This window comes from Rhyacophila brunnea, unplaced genomic scaffold (genome assembly GCF_057557595.1).
Source record: "Rhyacophila brunnea isolate RB1 unplaced genomic scaffold, BYU_Rbru_1.0 scaffold_2, whole genome shotgun sequence".
In the NCBI taxonomy this organism is placed as follows: Eukaryota; Metazoa; Arthropoda; class Insecta; order Trichoptera; family Rhyacophilidae; genus Rhyacophila; species Rhyacophila brunnea.
Genome location: NW_028232859.1, coordinates 15,955,723 through 15,974,822, shown reverse-complemented (window position 1 = coordinate 15,974,822; position 19,100 = coordinate 15,955,723). Strand labels below are relative to the sequence as shown.

Genomic DNA, 19,100 nt, shown 5'->3' with positions numbered 1-19,100 from the left:
TAACAACCACGGTCACATTGTCACAATGATAACAGTGATAAACTGATAACATAGCTATGAAAGTGAAAATTTCAGTGAACTAGTGTAGCGGTCCCTAACCGCATAGACTAATATACTATATACTATAGATAAGCCACATCAATGTGTAGAAGTGGTTCAAAATCATTCACTATATATCTCTCTCTAATTTGGACTGGAGGTCATCGTTTTAAAAAATGGCTCGAATCTTGAACTGGAGGTCTTTGTTTTAAAAAGTGGCTTGAATCTTGGACTGGGACTTAGGCGGGAATTAAAAACAAAAAAATATTATATGTTTGACATTTTATTTTTTGAAATACACAGAACAGCATATACAATAAAAATATAAATACATAATATTACAACAAAATATCATCAGATTATCGAAAACAGAATGTAATATGACAAATTCAATAAAATCTTAAATCAAAGTAACGTTTAACATTTTTCAATTAATCACAAGAAATTTTACTGAAGGCTTATATAATTTATATTAAATGAGATAGCATTTAATTGGAATAATTCCATTTGTAATGCAATATTGAAACTATGTACACTGATAAATGAGCGGAAAACATTGCAAAAATAAATAGGTTCATTTTCATTATAGACGATTAATGCCATGTTAATTTAAATACTTACACAAATTAATTCATGTAGTTTTATTTTATATATTCAAGGTTCAAAATGATAAAATGTCATTTACTCTTAAAGAGTATTATATTATGATTCTCGCTAGAGAATCGATTTTTTGAGAAACACATTAGTTTATTTAAAGTACCCCTTAAAATATCAAATTTATCAAAAATCATGAGAATTTTTATCCTTATGTATAAATAGGTAGGTACCTTCTTCTTCTTTCTCGGCACTACATCCCGGGGCGGGATTTGGCCTCCTCTACAATTGTCCTCCACACGCTCCTTTCCCTGGCTGCTCCTCTCCAGTCTCCAGCCCTCCCCATCTTTCTCCAGTCCTCTTCGATACAGTCAGCCCACCTCTTCTTTGGTCTGCCCCTAGACCGTTTCCGCTGTGGGATCCACTTGGTCATGATTTTTAGCGTCCTGTGCTCAGGCATTCTCTCAACGTGTCCAGCCCACCTTAGTCTTTTGGATCGACAGAATTTCACCACCGTTTCATGTTTTATTTACTCTTCTTACTCGTGGTTGGTAAATTATCACACCCTTTTACTGCACACCTATTCTTTGACATTATTTAATAAATTTTATCTAATATTAATTATCACTAGTCAATTATTACGAAAAATATTTTATTTCACACACGTTTTAGTAGATTTCAATGTGTTTTTCACCAATCCGCTTGTGTTTTGTTTCATATTCATTTGACATTTGAAAAATCCAGTAAACAAAATATAAATATTCAAAATAAGAACTCTCGACCTAATAAACTTATTTTCATAGGATAAATATTATGATGTATTATATTCCATTTTAACCTCTCTGCTGCGAATGTCTCAGAGCAGAGTACTTATGGTTAGTACGTTTGATTCCTGATCGGTGTGCCATCTGTTGAAAGTCGCATTGTTTTTTTTTTTTTGCAATACCTACCTCATGGATTCATGAGTGTTTTCATTTTGGATATGATCTGGAGTTAAGCGAATGATGAATAATTATTTATTTGTAAGTCAGTTAAGATGACACAACGAAAATGATAATTTATACATTATTATTTAAAATAGAAAGGCTAGATCAAAAAAAATGGCGCATCAAAAATGTTAAAAGATAAAAATATACAGTACGACAAACACTTATTAAATCAATAAGCACGATATGGTCACAGAGTAAATTGAATCGAGATTAAGGTACAAATTTACTGACGTATATTTATGTTTGGCCCATGATATAAACTTGTAATCTCTATCTGTCTATCCGTTTGTCTGATTTTAACGCAAAATCCACTCAACCGATATATCAATTATACAACCGAATCAATTCAAATGACAGAAAGGAGTAGAATCAGGGTAGGAAGGCCTTTATCCAACAGTGGATTGGTTCAGGTCGATGTCGATAAGGATGATAGAAATAGGTATACTATCACAAATTCGTTTAACCGCTAGTAGTAGAATGAGGTTGCGGAACCCTTCATCCAGCAGTGGATTGATCCTAGTTGATGATGATGATGCTAACGATATGAATATGTATATAAATATAATATCACTAATAGTAGGTATTGTATTTTTTTGCAACAATAATACTAACATCCATATATCACAAATTAAATAATATGTCACAATTTATTATAAATTATAACAATATACCTAATAAACATGCTGCACAATAAAAACTCTGTAATATGAAATATTATTAATAAATTATCTAGAGGATAATTAAATAACTGGAAATAATTGAAATAAGATTTCTCCACTTGATAAACACAAGGTTCAAAGAATATATTTATTTTATAAAGAAACATTAATAAAGAATGAAGAGATAATAAACATAAATTATAATTATTTTATCCTTCACGATCCTGCTGGGTGTCGTATTTGTTTCAAAAAGATTTTTTCTAGTAGTTATATATTTTTCAGAAGTGTTTTAAAATTACGTAAGTATGACATTTCTAAATCTTGTAATTATTCGTTGAATAAAAAAAAATATTTATTACACATGGCAAATATAAATGTACAATATAGCTGGATAACATCTATGATAGCTGGTCACATTTTTCACCGCCATTTTGTAACAGTAGTTCTAGTAGATTTCTACAATATCCAGTCACATGACATACCGCCATTTTGTTAAGCAGTCGATCCAACAGATTTCTACAGTCTGGACTGCATACAAATCATTTAATACCTCTTAGGTGTATGCCTGATACACCCCCCTGCCTAACCGGTAGTCCGTGAGAGAATTTTGGTGTTCCGAAATTTGAATATATTTGGAATTTTCGTTGTCTTTATTGGCGGCAAAAATATAGGGAGCTTTTTGTTTCAATTTGAAATTAATGGTTATTTCCTGGAACACAGTATAAAATGGAAGAAATATGTGGGGTATGCACAGGTGGTGCCACAAGCATGACTGGGCATTGTTCAGGAGTTGTTGCAAAAATTAAAGACGTTGGACACCCAGATAATATCTTGTTTACTCATTGCATTATACATCGTGAGCAACTTGCTGCGAAAAAATTATCTCCAGAACTGCACTGAGTACTCTCTGATGTAATTAATATTATAATCGAAATTCGCCACAAAGCGCTCAATTCTCGAATCATTGAAGCACTTTGTGAAGAAATGGGCCTTCAGCATTTCATGCCGAGGTGAGATGGCTGTCGAAAGGTAAAGTACTAACCCGACCCAAACAAGCAGCAACAAATGTCACACTAATTATCTTTCTGTTACCTGTAATTATTAATCTTTTATGCATCTCTATGTCTACGTAGAATTCATATTAATATAATAATTGTACTGATTCTTTTTTAATAAAATGAAATTTTAAATGTTTTTTTTGCATTTGTAGTAATGAATATAATATGTGTTAATAAGTTTATTTGTGTCGCTAGATTTCAAAATCAGCCAAGTCCATAATAGATGAATAGGAGAAAAACAGCTTTTTGTTTTCTCAAATACACAGTCACAAGGGTGAAAGTTTATATTATTTCGAGTATACAATATTTAAAATTAATAAATTCCACATTTTGATAATGCAAAAATGTTAGAAAGCAGTAGTTCTTCAGCAATTCACAAAAAAGTCAAAAATACCTAAAGGTGGACTTGGCTGATTTTGAAATGTAGCGACACATTTATTATAATTATTTTATCATTATATTGACATATCGAATTTTTAACAAGTGTGGAAAAATACGTGGTAGTGGTCCGTGGGATTCAAGATTTTGAGTTTAGTGGTCCGCGTCATCCAAAAGGTTGGGGACCGCTGAACTAGTGAATGGTCGTGTCATTGTTTCAAGTAAGTATTATATTTTATCACAAAGTCTCAAAAATGTTACTATACCAAAATTTTATTAAACGGGAATGAATTCACATTGTGACGATTGTATAAATTTAATTTGGCGGTTGACGCTTCTATAATCTTGACGTTCTTTTTTTAGAAACCAAATGTTAAAAGAGTCCGTTTTAAATTTAACATAAATGATCACTACATTCGAGATCTCAGCTCCCGTTATAGCCTAGCTATAATAATATAAAATAAAACATACATTTTAAATGACAATGATGTTGATAGAAATATCATGGGTTATACTTGCAAAATAAAAATGCTACAAGGGGTTGAATACAGCTAATCTAATAATATTATCATAACATATCATTTCACACAATAGATACTGTATAATAAGTATCATCAGTCATCTTAACACCTTTTGATGTTTATACTTGGGAAATTAACATATATTTATACCGAAATGTTTTTTTTATATCGTCAGCGGTCTCAGCATAACCCAACATTATTTATTGATAATGTAAAACCAGATTTTTTACTTTCCCCTTTAATTTATTAAAATGAAAGATTATTCTATTGAAACGGAAATGGGGTCACATTTTAATATTTACTCACTTCAATAATATAGTATGTTTTTTCTTTACTAAATTCTAAATTGTATTAGGTAGTTGCTAAAGATGTTAATGAAACCATTCTTGTTTATGAAGGGCCTAAATATATGACTGAGGCAAAAAAGGAACTCTAGGAATATTACAATAATTTTTAATACAATCTATCAAGATCATGGGCCCCACATCGTGAAGCGGGCCCCCAGGCTAAGATCTTTGGCGGACCCCCCTACCTATCGCTAAGGGTAAAGGCAGTGTGACGCTCTACAGTAGTGTTTTCCAAATGGTGTACCTACGCGGTAAAATTAATGTGTATAGTTAGTGTTGTATTGTACATCCATTTGAATTATGGAGATGTCGAGTATTGATACTTACACAATTAAAAATTATATCGTACAACCACATAATTTTAAATAATAATGAAGTAAAATAGCGCCGCAGGCGATTTTCTTTTACTATTAAAGCAAATTTGTGATGTGTATTTACCTCGCAGGGCCCCTCCTAAGCCCGGCCCCCCAGGCTAGAGCCCTGTCTGGGGGGCATGATCAAGATTGTGCTCTTCAATACAAAAATGGGAAAAACTACGTCAAATTGCAACTTGCTTCAGCGATTTCTGTAGAGAAACCACATAGCGCACTACCCAGGAAGAAGATTCAAGATCTTTGGTACCTATGTAGTAACGATTTTCCTCGAAACTCAGGCTCGCGTCGTCAGAAAATTCAAAATTCAAAATTCAAATACCTTAAACGGATACTTAGTTTGCACAATCCGAAGCTTTGGAGTGTAAAAAGTCCTTGTAATAAATACCATTATATTATCATGATTAGGGATTCCAATCCCGGGATCCCGAGCTATTTTCGATACATATGAATCCCGGGATTGATAAACATATTCGGGATTGATTTTTTTTATCAATTTTTATGGAAAATAAAATAAAAACGAAAATAATAAGAGAAAAAATACTTTTAATAACAAATATAAGTACATTAGAAATAAACTGAGTTTGAATGAACTTTGATTTATACCCATGTGTAAGTTGCCGATTCATTTTATTTTTTCACATAAGTTAATAAAAATGAGAAAGATTGGACAAAAACAATTCTTAGCACTATTAACAAAGTAATTCCACTATGATCTCATACGTTTTACGGCAGTTTCATATTTTGCTGACTAATTAGATTTATGAAGTGGAAAGGCCATAAGTACACCATGATTTTCTTTACTATTTTAAATCTCGCTAACCCATCCATTAAGTCTTTACTATCAGAAACAGCAATCTCATATTAAATTCCATTATTATTTATATTACAATATTATTTACTCCATTAAACTTATATATTTCCAAGATTGAACGTATACAATATTACCAATAAATGTCTTAAATAGTATAAATTATACTAGATTCATTTTTGACAGATTTTAACAATGTTATTTGTAAATATAAAAATTTTATATTAACAATGGAAAAAAAATGTCAATCCCGGGACCGGGATCCGGGATCCCGGGATTGTCAAATTGTAATCCCGAAATCCCGGGATCAGAATTTTGGCTCGGGATTGGATTCCCTAATCAAGATTGAGATGATCTACCTACGGAGTTACGGTACTCCCAGCATTTTCTGGTTATTAAATCCTTAAAAAAACATACAGAGCTACAAAATCGCAGTCAATACACCAGGGAACTCAGAAATTAATATTATAAAAATATCTTTTCTGTGTAATACACGATGATTCTATAACACAATGAAGAAATATAGCTTAGATTAGATGAAATAAGGCGTCGAAATCAGTTAGTTCGCGTCTGGGGTCACATGTACCTAACTTACATTTATATTATAATATGTATAGTAAGGGTAATAAGTTTTTCAAATCAACCGAATTGTAAGCAATGAAAATGGATACAAAGAAACAATAAATGGTTTTTAGAACAATATCACAAAAACATAAAACGTAATTTAATTTACTGAATCTAATTCGGAATCGTAGGTGTCCTTATAGTCACAAGAAGGTCATCTTTCCCAACATCTACCGATCTAACCACTGTTCAGGTGGTTGGTACATTGTTTCTGTCAGAACTCGACGATGCGAGAAGGTGACATCACGTCTTTGTTGCAAGAGTACCGCTATTAAAATGTGTTCTATATTTTTATTATGAGTCACGGCCAATTATCCACTTTTCGAAAATTACTCATATTCTGAATGGATCGCGGATTTTTAGTTTTTAGCAGTGGCGGCTCGTGGATAAGATATTCGGGGGTGCTGCGGTTGATTAAAAATAAAAATAAATGTTTATTTGGATTATATTTTACTATTAACATCAAAATTAAATATAAATAATTAATTATTAATTATATTAATAATTAGAATAAAGAAGTTTGCATAAATTTCTTGCAGAAATAAATTTTATCAATGTTAATAAATCATTATAACTATATTTCGCAGTGACGCAGAAACGGCGAAAATACTGAAATAGGACTGTCGGACCGGCAGTACCGATTAGGCTTCCAGCTGCGAGCACCGCTCCCCGCGCCCCTCCTTCGCCGACTAGATCACATTCGATTGAAGTAGGTACTGTGCAAAATCAAGTACCTACAGCGGTGTATGATAATATTATTGGTCATTGGATGTATCGGTGCGCGGGCTAGCTTATTACACGCTTAAATAATATTGATATTTTCATATAACATACATAAATTTAAGTGAGTATATTATATTTTTCTCAATGTGCTGCAGTTCCGCAGTGCATATGGACGAGCCGCCACTCGTTTTTAGCGTGATTTGAAGGGGCGTCGATTTTGTCAGAACATTCTCTCCGACGGCGTCGCGTATTTCAATGACAGCGGTTCGCGTCGCGGGGTAAACGGTATGAGGAGATTAGGAAAATTTCCGATATAAAACGGAACGGAAGGTTAAGCTGTAGGTACAATTTAATTTCTTCGCGAATTAAATCGCGAACATTGATTTGTGAAACCCTACGTTCAAAGTAAGTTATGTTATGATGGTAGTATGTTACAAAACTGTATATAGTTTTCTTCAGTTTTAATCGATATTTGATATGCCAAGTAAGTCATGTGACACTTATGTAATTATATAAATTATGTATTATATAAAGAAACGATGATGTTTGTCTGTATGTTGTTTTTTCAGAGTCCTCTACTAGATGAGCACATACGTTGTCTTACGACTAGCCTTTCCAAATTCTCTGCTAAAATTGTTAAACGATAAACAAATATATAATAATAAATATGTATTTCATCTGTAAATCTATTTTCAACATTGGCCAAGACAACGTTTTTCCTATAAGGGCTACAAACTACATCTCTTCATTTGATGTTTTCCACCAGGTACTAGGCCAGTGCTCGAAATGGAAAATTTCACGAACAGGAACGCTCTATAATTTTCCGAAAAAACGGTATGCTTAATTTTTTTTTTTACATACGTACGTACGTTGGATGTATAAATGCAACAATAAACTTTGAACTTCTTACGCGGATGTATATTGAGCAAGTGGGCAAGGATTGTCAGCGCCGCAGGCGAAAGAACCTCGTCTCAACAAAGTATACCGTCAAGAATTGTATTATTCTTTACTCTTACTTTATCTACCACCCATAATCAGCAGGCATGTTACTTCTACCACCACTCGTACCTGCTTATAACTTATATTACTGTCTCATTTGGGATAGTTCAGTTTGTTAATTAATTAAACTTAAAAAACAACATATCCACATACCTACCATAAAGATTCAAATTAAAAATTAATTTACATATAACAAATTTTACAGATTATAGATTCAAGACGAGCACAGAATATTTTTAAAAAAATTAAAGAAATAGTATTAAAATAGTGTTAAAAAATAAAGAAATAGATGCAGCAACTATTAGAAAAAATAGTAAATACCTATACAGAGACGAGTAAATACAAAATTTATACAGTACATATCTTTATACCGATAGAGCTAACTACGCCATTTAATTATTTAAGAAGTTATCAAACTAAGAATTTATAAATCGTTCACATAAACTCGTTCTCACGCAGGAGGAATATACCAATATCCGAAGCGATTTGGTTGAACACAGTGTGTAAGCGTTCTTAAGATAAATCAATCGGATAAAGCCATGGATGGCATCCACACAGCTTCAAACAAAGGATCCTCAAAGATTTCTTTTGGACCTTCTCCACCATAAGGGCCTTTAGGCCATACCTACTTCTAAGAAAAGCTTCAAGCCATCATCACCAAACTACGTAATTATAGCATTTTAAATTACCAATGGTGTATCATTAATTATCGGCTTTTGAGCTTTGAGAATCGATGTCTCCGCCGAATCTTAGGGGTACATTGGTACGACCGCGTTACAAATACCCGAGTTCGTGAGCACAGCAGCCTTCGGTGATTGAAGTTATCACGAAGAGACGATTTACGTGGCTGGGACACGTATTCCGGATGCCGCCAAAGAGTGCGGCACTTCGTACCCTTGTGGCACAGCCTCAAGGATTCCATCGCCGTGGCCGCCTCTCCCTCACCCTGCAACGTTGCTACAAAAGCGACCTATTTGCTGCAGGTCTGACGTGGCGGGAGGCTCATGGCGATGGACCGAGGGAAGTGGCGCCAATGCTTGCCCTATGCCCCAATATTAAGACATGACAGGGTAGAAGAAGAAGTATCATTAATTATATAAGATAAAACATGACGGAAGGTGCAACTCGAGTTGCTAAACACGATTCCTATAGAATAATATAAAATTGTCATTAATCAGTAGGTACCTACCTATATTCAACATTATAAGGACTAATATTGTAGTGTATGTATATACCTATACCATAGGCCCCACATCGTGAAGCTGGCCCCCAGGCTAGGATCTTTGGTGGGGCCCCCTTCTTATCGCTAAGAATAAAGGCAGTATGTACGGGGTAACAATAATCTGTATATTTAGTGTTTTATTGTATATTTTAAAACATCCATACGAATTATGGAGATGTCGAGTATTGATAAACAATTAAGAATTGTTTCGTATAACCACATAACTATAAATAATAGTATTGTAAGAAAATTCTTTTTTTTTACTATTAAAGCAAATTTGTGATGTGTGTTTATCTCACTTATCTGGTCGATTCGCCTCGCCGGGCTCCTCCTGAGCACGGGCTCCCAGGCTAGAGCCCTTTCAGCCCCTAGTTGTGGAGACCATGACATATATGTTACAATGATGATGCTTTGGTTACCATTATTGTAATATACGTACACTTACCATCTCAGATTAAAGAACTTACCACCGTATTTATTTAATCTATGACTACCATCTAAAATTATTTGTTGTCCGCACTGAACACGTACCTACCTAATTTGTGAGTGTATTTTATACTAAACGATTCAATTTGTGATGTTTGTCCTTACCTAGTCTCAGTATAGTCATTATTATTGCCACGGTGATGAATAATGATAATACAGAACAATAATTTATTATTATGATAGTAATAAAATTTTATTGGAGGATCTTTTTTTTTAAAACAAATTTACAAACAAAAATTAACTAAAAGTTCTCTACATAGTAGGTATCTATTATTTCTAGTAGCAAGTTACAACGTATGTAATTATAACACAATAGAAACGTCCCTTAAAAATAAACTAATTACGGTAGGCTATTCAATAGTTTCATACCAAAAACACTTTTGTAGGAAAATGGCATAATGGTGCATTTATTTATTACTCATTGTAAAAATAAGGGTTTACGACACGTCATAAATATTTTTAACACGTCGAGTCAATTGTCGAAATGACATTGAATCAGAAAACCCTGTTTCAACTGTATTGTCGATCTTAAATGCTTATCGGAGTGAATTCTTATTTTTTTAGCAGATTTACACGAAGTACCTACTACTTAATTAAACCTTCATAAAATTTATAAATATCCACTCATATTTATCATTTTCAAAACGAAAAAATTCTGCTTGTGGCCACTGGTCAACAGCATTATATGTTAAATCAGTTTGGATACCAACGACAAAAAATATACTTATATGTAATATATAGAAAGGTATCGCCTGCTGAGATGTTTAACCAAATTTCAAGAGAACAAATTTAAATAATACAAAATGTTTTAAAAACAAGCGATTATCACTAATAAGTAGATTTTAGCGGAATTGTACGATTTAAATTACCAAACTTTATCATATTAATTTTACCACCGAAAATTTTGCCCGCAAAAATAGACGTGGGTATAAAATTAACACGGCGATTAGATGGCGATGAAAATAAATAAGTTTTATCACTCACAATAAAATATAAGTAATAAATTAGTAGGTAAGTAAATTCGCAATGCATACCAGTCAAAGGTAAAAGCGAGACTGTACTGAGATATTTCATACTTTAGAAATTATTATACAAATATGTAGGTGCCATCTTTATTTTTTATTGAATTTAAGTTATTTAAGTACAAAAGGTTTTCAAACAATGTCAGCAAAGGCACAATTCTTTTGTAGCTTGCAGCTGTAGTTACTTTTTTTATGTAAGTATGCAATTATTTGGAGTGTTTAGACAATGCATTTAGACACGGATGTATCGACACAAAAAAGAAAATTGAAAGAAATTTAGGGATGTCATAAATTTTATTTTTAACCCTTGCACGCCCGGCATGACATAACTTCGTTAATTTTTAATTTTGAGAAAAACTTTAAAAGATACATTCACACATAAATACCTCAATCTAACGAACCGCAACGCAATTTTAAATGAATCCACGAGCCGGAACGGTATATTTTGGAATTCCACGAACCACAACGGCGCTCCGGTGCGTTCCTGTCCATTTCGAGCGCTGTACTAGGCTACAGTAGTGTCACCTATATCTTCCTACCCGAATGCAGGAATATAAGCAGTTATTCCACTTCCAATACAGACTGTAACTAACTTACAATAAGTCAGTGAATTGGTTATGCTATTTGATGTACTGTTGTCTGGGATTTTCTCGATATATTTCGTCATTTCAATCTTCTAGTCGTACGGAATCTTAGAAGTGTTCGATTTTCAACAAGCTTTCCCAAGACGTAATTAATAGTATTAGGTAGGTGCCTAAAAAGTTTTTCATTTTTTCCGCTCCGCGCCATTGATTAAGAATTATAGCTAAAATAGTGTACATAATGTAACACCGGTGATATTAATCATTTTTGGAACTCAGAAAATTTGATCATTTAAAACAAAAACCATTTATCGGGCTAAAAATCAGTATAGTCGGAAACGTAAATATGAATCATTGTGCGAGATACATAATATCAATGACTCAATACAGTAGCTAGCATGTAAATTCGCGAACAGCGACATTCGCACATGTATAGGTAGACGTCAGGTAATTTCCATTATGCGATATCACGCATCGGGAATTTATAGCAATATCACCTTTATTGTAATGGCGTTAAAACAGTGTTTCTATTGTCAATGTTCATTTGAGCGAACCCGTTCGAACCGAACCATTCGGCAGACCCGACAAAAAGCATCGGGAATTTGTAGCAATATCACCTTTATTGTAATGGCGTTAGAACAGATTATGACATTCAGCAGACCCGACAAAAAAGTGAGTGTCATTTTTTTCCAGATGCTTCGTCCACATTAATGTCATTGCATATTTTTGTTTAATAATTATTAAAAAAAATACGCCCACAGACTATAATTTTGATGTAAAAGTCTGTGAAAAAGGCGAACGTAAATATTACTCCTACGAAACTTTGTCATCATAATGTTACGGTACGTTTATCCACGGATTTTCTTCACGGGTGCCTTCAGGTTGCTCGCAGACCACCAGTGCGTGCGAGCTACCGGTTGGGCATAACTTGAATATACTAATTACTGTACTAAAACATATTCTTGGCTACGTTTCCAGGCGCTGTTGTTTACTAAATGGGAAGAGCTTATAATGGAATTGCGGTTAAAAATGGGCGGAGCTTGTTAGTTCACAGTTATAACGCGTAGCCAAGAAAATGTTTTCGTACAGTAGATCCAACGTCTTACGTAATTATCATGAAAAAAAATGTGATGAAATATAAAATAATGGAGCTATATGAGGGTTTAATTGTTGGTTCCCACGAGTATAATCATAAAAATGAATGGCGACAATCAGAAACGACAAGGATTCTTATGATAAGCAAGCTATGAGAAAAAATAAGTGTGTGAACCTTTTGAACGATTATCAATTTTATTGTTATGATTCGCTGAAAATGTTACGGAATTTATTCCTACTTATATAATTTGTAGACTTACTACTTAACAGAAGCATAGCCACCGATTATCCAACGATTTCAAATTTATTCTTATATTCTGCAGCTATACACCAAATGAAGGGATACTTAATATCGATATTTTTATTTCATTTAATGTTTAAATGTTTCTAAAATGGTAATTTAAACTGAACGTAACAAAATTAACGTATGTACTATTTAGATTATTATTTTAAGAGGTTATACTACAATTAAACAGCCGTAGCAGACTACAGTACGTATTTCGGCCATATTGTGAGAGGAAAGAGTAAGTAATAGCATTTTCAGTTCATTATCGAAGGCAATATCAACGGTATTTTCTACATAGCAGAGTAAGACGCCGTATTCGAAACAGGTACCAGCGAAGCTCCGTCGAATCGTTCCGGGCAGCAATCATTAGAATGAAGATCACCCTGGACGTTGGTGGTACAAGACAAAAAAGTTGCAAAGTAGCATACTAATGAAGAAACATATTAAAATAAATATATCCTACCGAAAGGTGTTGAAGAAACCCTTCTTATAGAGTGATTAGGCGTAAAATTACGTAAATTAAGTGATATAGGAAAAAGGGGTCTAGGACAATTCGGCGCCGGGGAAACTGGGCGCTACGCAATCTAATGAAATGAAATTCGAAAATAAATTAACGTTCGTGAATTATAGGTAGGTTCTTTTAAAATATACATTTATTAAATACTATTCTATTATTGTAGTATTCAATACTTGGTAAGAATTTAAATATGCACGCGTAAATAATTATTTATTTCTGCATATATTTAAGTTCCAACGAGAAGGAGGTTCTTTTATTTTTATATAATGGAATAATAATTCTTAATCCGCAATAAAAAACATTAAGTTAAGAGCAAAATCGATTAAAACAACCAAGTAGTAGATATAAACTTAATAAACTTCATCATCTACTTTCTATATCAAATCGTAACGAATGTCTATTATTTCACTCGACAGTGCGGCGCCCACTTGTCCTGGCGTCCAGTTGCCCCAGTGTCAAAACAGGATCACTGGGACTACTAATTTTGATACAAACCGTGATAACATACTACCTGACTTACTTCTTATATTAATATTTCAAACTGGAACCTGCTTTAGCGATTTTAGGAAGGATCCATCTGTAAGAAGATGTATCATCTTTGGTCCTACCTAACCGAAACTACATATCTAGATTTAAAATTGTGATATTTTTCTAATGAAATAAATTTTGAAGCTAGGCCAGCCACAAATCGGGAAGAAGACATTCTCGGGAGTTCTACCTAACATCATTTTTTTCTAGCAATCTAGATTTCGAAACAACGTTGGAAAAGCGAAATCATCATTGTTTCTATATCTATCAGGTCTGCGATAAAATAAACACATCTATTTTTCAGATGATTTTCACACGGGTGATGGGTGATTGCGTTATGCCTACTCACTGAGTGATATTTATATTTACATTCGAATAATTAATTTCTCGTGGAGATATTTTTAGTTGCCGATTGCGCAACTTCGCTGGTCCGACTTTAAAAAATACATCAATGAAAATGAAATGGTTTATATATTTCAGAAAAAAACGTTCATTTTTTTTCAAACGATACGAGTCATTCTACGAGGCCGATTAGTAGTTTGGCAAGATTGCAGTGACAGTGACTCTGCTACCGACGTACAAGGAATGATGATGATTGATAACTTGACAATGTAATACGTCATTAATGTACGTCATTATTACTATCAGAATAGGTGGACGTCTACTACTTCAAGCGACTCACTGATGGCCGTTGGAGACAATAACCAACTAATAAAATTAAAAAAACAGCGTCACTTATTGTTGGTAAGTTATACGGATGTCGTATGAAGAGAAAGGGGGTTTAATGAATATTGTGAATGTTTCTTTTTTTAAATAATCGACAACGTTTGTTAAAGCATAATTATTATTTTTATTTACGAAAAGTGATGCATTCTACACAGTATTTATTATAATATAAAATTTAACAGCAATCAATTGTATATTATTATATTTTTGTATTATCAATACAGATTTATTCATGGTCTATCAATCTATTCAATAATACTTACTAGGCCCAGTAATTGATTTTTCTCTTACGGGCAAGTAACTCTGGCACGATTAAGTTTGTTGTGGTATAACAATATTTTATTTTGTAGGAAGTGAGTTATATGATTTATTTTTCTTGGCACGAGTTCCTTTGTTGAGTAAGCAGTTACCGATACCTAGGTATATTCAGCAGGTGGTTCCTCAAATTGCGAAATGAATGCAAAAACGTTAATGGAAAATAGAGTGTGAAGGTATCGCAAAATAACGGAGAATAATAAACCACAGTGAAGCGCGCTAATGCATCCAAAAATTTTAGGTTGAAAATTTGAAAATGGTTCAGTTTGATTGAAAATGCGACCTTCAATTCAATGAAACTTATATGGTTTATGAGTAGCACACTCTGTCGGGCGTTAGAAAAAGCATAATGGTAAAGATATCAGCTAACAAACATCACAAGCTTTTGCCATTCGTCAATAGAGTAGTTTTAAAATTATACATTGGTATGTACTTTTTTTCTCGCTACTATACATTAATTACTAAAGCATAATATATCATCTTATATTTTATTATATATTATGATAATGATAACATTGCTAAAATGAAGATGGCAATAAATTAAAACAATCACATATACTATATAGTAGGTACTCAATATCTTTACTTACAAAGCCTCTTGGCATCGCTCGACAGAGGAAGCGTTGCTCTGCATCCTGCACCTCCGACTTCGCCTGGCAGCAAAGCAGGAAGTTCCTCCAATGTTGTGTCACAACTACTTTTTCGCTTTCTCGCGAAAATGTATAACACTTTTCTATACGCCATTTTATTTTTTTTGCAATAACACCACACTATTCCTTGCGGCCATTTTTCAAAGCTTTTATCACACTACTGCCCGAAAGATGTCGCTGTAAACTTTGTACACGTAATAATTTATAATAATTTTAGTAAATAAATATAAATTAAATTATTTTTATAGTACACAAAATATTGTATTATCACGCACATGTTTATATAATTACGATATATTAAGATATAGACAATATAAATTGAAAAGTGCACTTTTTGTACATTTTATACTGTTATGTATTTATTATTAAAAATCAGATGGCATGCCCGGAGGAAAAATAATCATCCATGACTGGCACGCCAGGCTGTCTTTCATTGTTGAATGGACATTATATATCAAGGGCACAATAAATAATAGTAATAAAGTATAACAGATAAAATACTGTCAAGCAAGGAAGTGAATAAACATTATTACAATAATATTGTTTTCTCGCGAAGACCACAACATCCGTTCTTGAAAAAATGTTCATGTTTGATAATCTATCAAATTTATTGAGTAAAACAAGTTCAAACAGCGTTATCAATGTTGGTAAACAAGTAGTAATTAATTCATAGTAAAATCATTTCATTTTGTAGTCGAGACAATTATTATGAAAGAGACGAATGATTAACATGCTGTGTCCACACTGGCAACAAGTTTCTGGCAACCTCATTAAATTTTACGATAATTATCATAATTATCGTAAAATCTAACAAGGTTGCCAGTGTGGACACGGCATTATGCCTGGTTCACACCGGCAACAAGTCGCGCGACAACTCGTTAAATTTTACGATAATTATCATAATTGCTTAAGAAATTTTACGATAATTATCATGCTTATCGTAAAATTTAACGAGTTGTCGCGCGACTTGTTTTCGGTGTGGACCCGGCATTAGATTTGCTTGTATCCTCAACATCGTTTCTTTATTAATTAGCTCATATATCAATAGTTAACTCGATTTTAATTTGAATAAACTACGACTGAATAGGCCGGCCATCAAAATTAAATTAAATAAAACTTGATAAAAATTGGATACGTTGTCTTTTAAACATGTACGATCGTTATAAGCTCATATTTTAACTTTAGTAAAAACACGTTAAACGTAATATTTTAAAAATATAAATAGACAGTATTAGTAATACTGGTCTTGTACGGTCAGTAAAATGTGGATACCATTTTCATTAAGGCCATGCATTAGTTGAGGCACGGTCTAAAAATATCGTTGCTAGGCGATGCGCGGACTGCGGGTCGCGGGTGCAAATGACACCTGTCAAACGAAATATTATTTTTCATATAAATCCAACATAAGTTCATTTTATGTTCTGTTTATTGTTCGCTTCTGGCTCGAGATTCTCTCAGTGAATGGCAGCGAGTCCAAAATTTCGTCGCGCCTACAGTTGGAAATTATTTGGCGTTTCACTGATGCGTCACCTTAAGGCTATACCTCACTCAGTTGAGGCACGGTCTAAAAATATCGTGGCTAGGCGATGCGCGGATTGCGGGTCGCGGGTGCAAATGACGCATGCCAAACGAAATATAATTTGTCATATAAATCCAAAATGCGTCCATTTATTGTTCTATTAGTAACAATAATAATATACTTATTCATTCTAATGTTTTCTTTTTAAAGTAATGGGTATCGTTTTTAGTCATCTTTACACGATTTAAGAATTAATACCCCCGTCGCCATCACGAAACAAATTGACGTGTTTCCAGCTCGACATTCTCTCTCCGAATGGCAGCAAGTCCAATATTTCGTCGCGCCTATAGTTGAAAATTATTTGCCGTTTCACTGATGTATCGCCTTAATACTGTCAGTATTTCCGATGCGGCTGCTCTCGTAATCGAGATCATTTCTGAATATTGTAGATTGGTGCTCCAATAAACGTGTGTTTTTTGAACTGGCATAAATTAATTAATTTAATTGCGTGATTGAGTTATTCCTTTTCCTCCCCTAAGCGAAGCAGAACCGATCCCTATTTTCCAACCCTAACCGTGAACGTAAGAAGGTAGAAAAGGTGCTTGAGTTGTATGGCGCACCTGAACTCGTCTGTGAAGAAAATTGGCGCATGGTATGCGTTGGGTCTGCTTAACATACGACAAATCTGATGGATGTCATATAAATAAAATAATAATAATAGTTAATATGTGGTGAATAGGTATCAAATTAAAAACACTCTGATCAGATTAGGATTATTTTACAGTCACAAATAATTCTGAAACTAGCAAAAAGCATGTAAAGTATAAAATATATATTAAACGAATCGAAACATTGATATGGGAATATGTATTTAGGCGATATGAATGAAAATTTTCAGTTGAAATCATGGGCTTGTCGATTTGCTAATATTTAACTTCATAATTGCAAAAAAAGATGTGCACAAGACTGATAGCAGCGATAACTGAGATATCAATTTAATACTAGTACATTTATAGACCTAAACTGCAAACAGATCTATAAAAACATTTTAATTATAATAATTATTAAATTACACACAAGCAAGTGTGGGTGTACACGTTTGCAGGGAAATGTTTCTTTTTCACAGGAATTAGCGCGACGTGTAGTCACGTAGACTGTAGAGTATTGTTTGGAAAAGGGCGCAACTTTTTACGATGTGTTCTGTCCAAAAAATATTTAATTTTATAACAATGTATGAGCGGAATGCACAATCTAAGATTTCGTTCCTAAGGATAAGTCGCCGAAAAGCATGACTTAACTATAGACAATCCTGAGTATAGAGTTAAGGAATCCTTAACCATAGACTACTTTTGTTATGAACACGCCCCCTTCTGTATTACCATTTACCACTGACAGCTGCTGTCAAAATAAATTCGCATGTCTATAACACAGTCCATACACTGAAATTCATTTAACAATGTATCTCAATATGGATATTGATAGTGTTAATTCGTTTGGCACGTACTTGCAGAGTATTATTTTATTTTTATACGCCAGCCCGCAGAAATACAAAATACCAGATGAAGAATGACACTTGATGCTAGTGTTACCATGTTTAAAAAAAATCTTGTGGTGCCTGTGGAATCACGTATAATGACTTATAACGGAAACATAAATAATTAAATATTATTATGTATTTATAGTTATTGCATTTATAAAATGCAGTTGTCATATTTTTGTCATCGTTTAACAATTATAAAATAATTTACCTAATTTACCTAACGAGAATTTTTAAATATGGTATTATTTTCAATAAAAATGATCTTAACTAAGGACAGTGTTTCTGCATAGTGTTTTCTGCTAAGGAAATTTTAGTTATGACAAATGTTTCTGCATTCCGCTCTAAGGACGATGTTTGTGCATAGTGTTTTGTCCTGAGGAAATCTTAGTTAAGACAAATGTTTCTGCATTAGGCTCTATGTTTACAAACAACTGTTTTAGTCTATGTACAAGATATGCAGCTTTAAATTTAAATCGAAACTTGTAACATTTATGTAACGT

General features: G+C 33.3%; 1 protein-coding gene across 4 annotated transcripts in view; it reads right to left on the bottom strand.

Annotated features, from left to right (window-relative positions):
- The window catches only part of raskol (Ras GTPase-activating protein raskol), a 287,813-nt gene that overhangs the window by 168,183 nt on the left and 100,530 nt on the right, over positions 1–19,100 (bottom strand). For 2 of the 4 annotated variants that reach the window (XM_085947505.1, XM_085947504.1), the window contains exon 2: positions 15,482–15,725. The exons of the other annotated variants lie outside the window; for them this stretch is intronic. In XM_085947505.1, coding sequence (XP_085803631.1) covers positions 15,482–15,635 — 154 coding nt within the window. In that variant the 5' untranslated portion in view covers positions 15,636–15,725. The remainder of the gene's footprint in view (positions 1–15,481; positions 15,726–19,100) is intronic. 4 annotated transcript variants of the gene reach the window in all.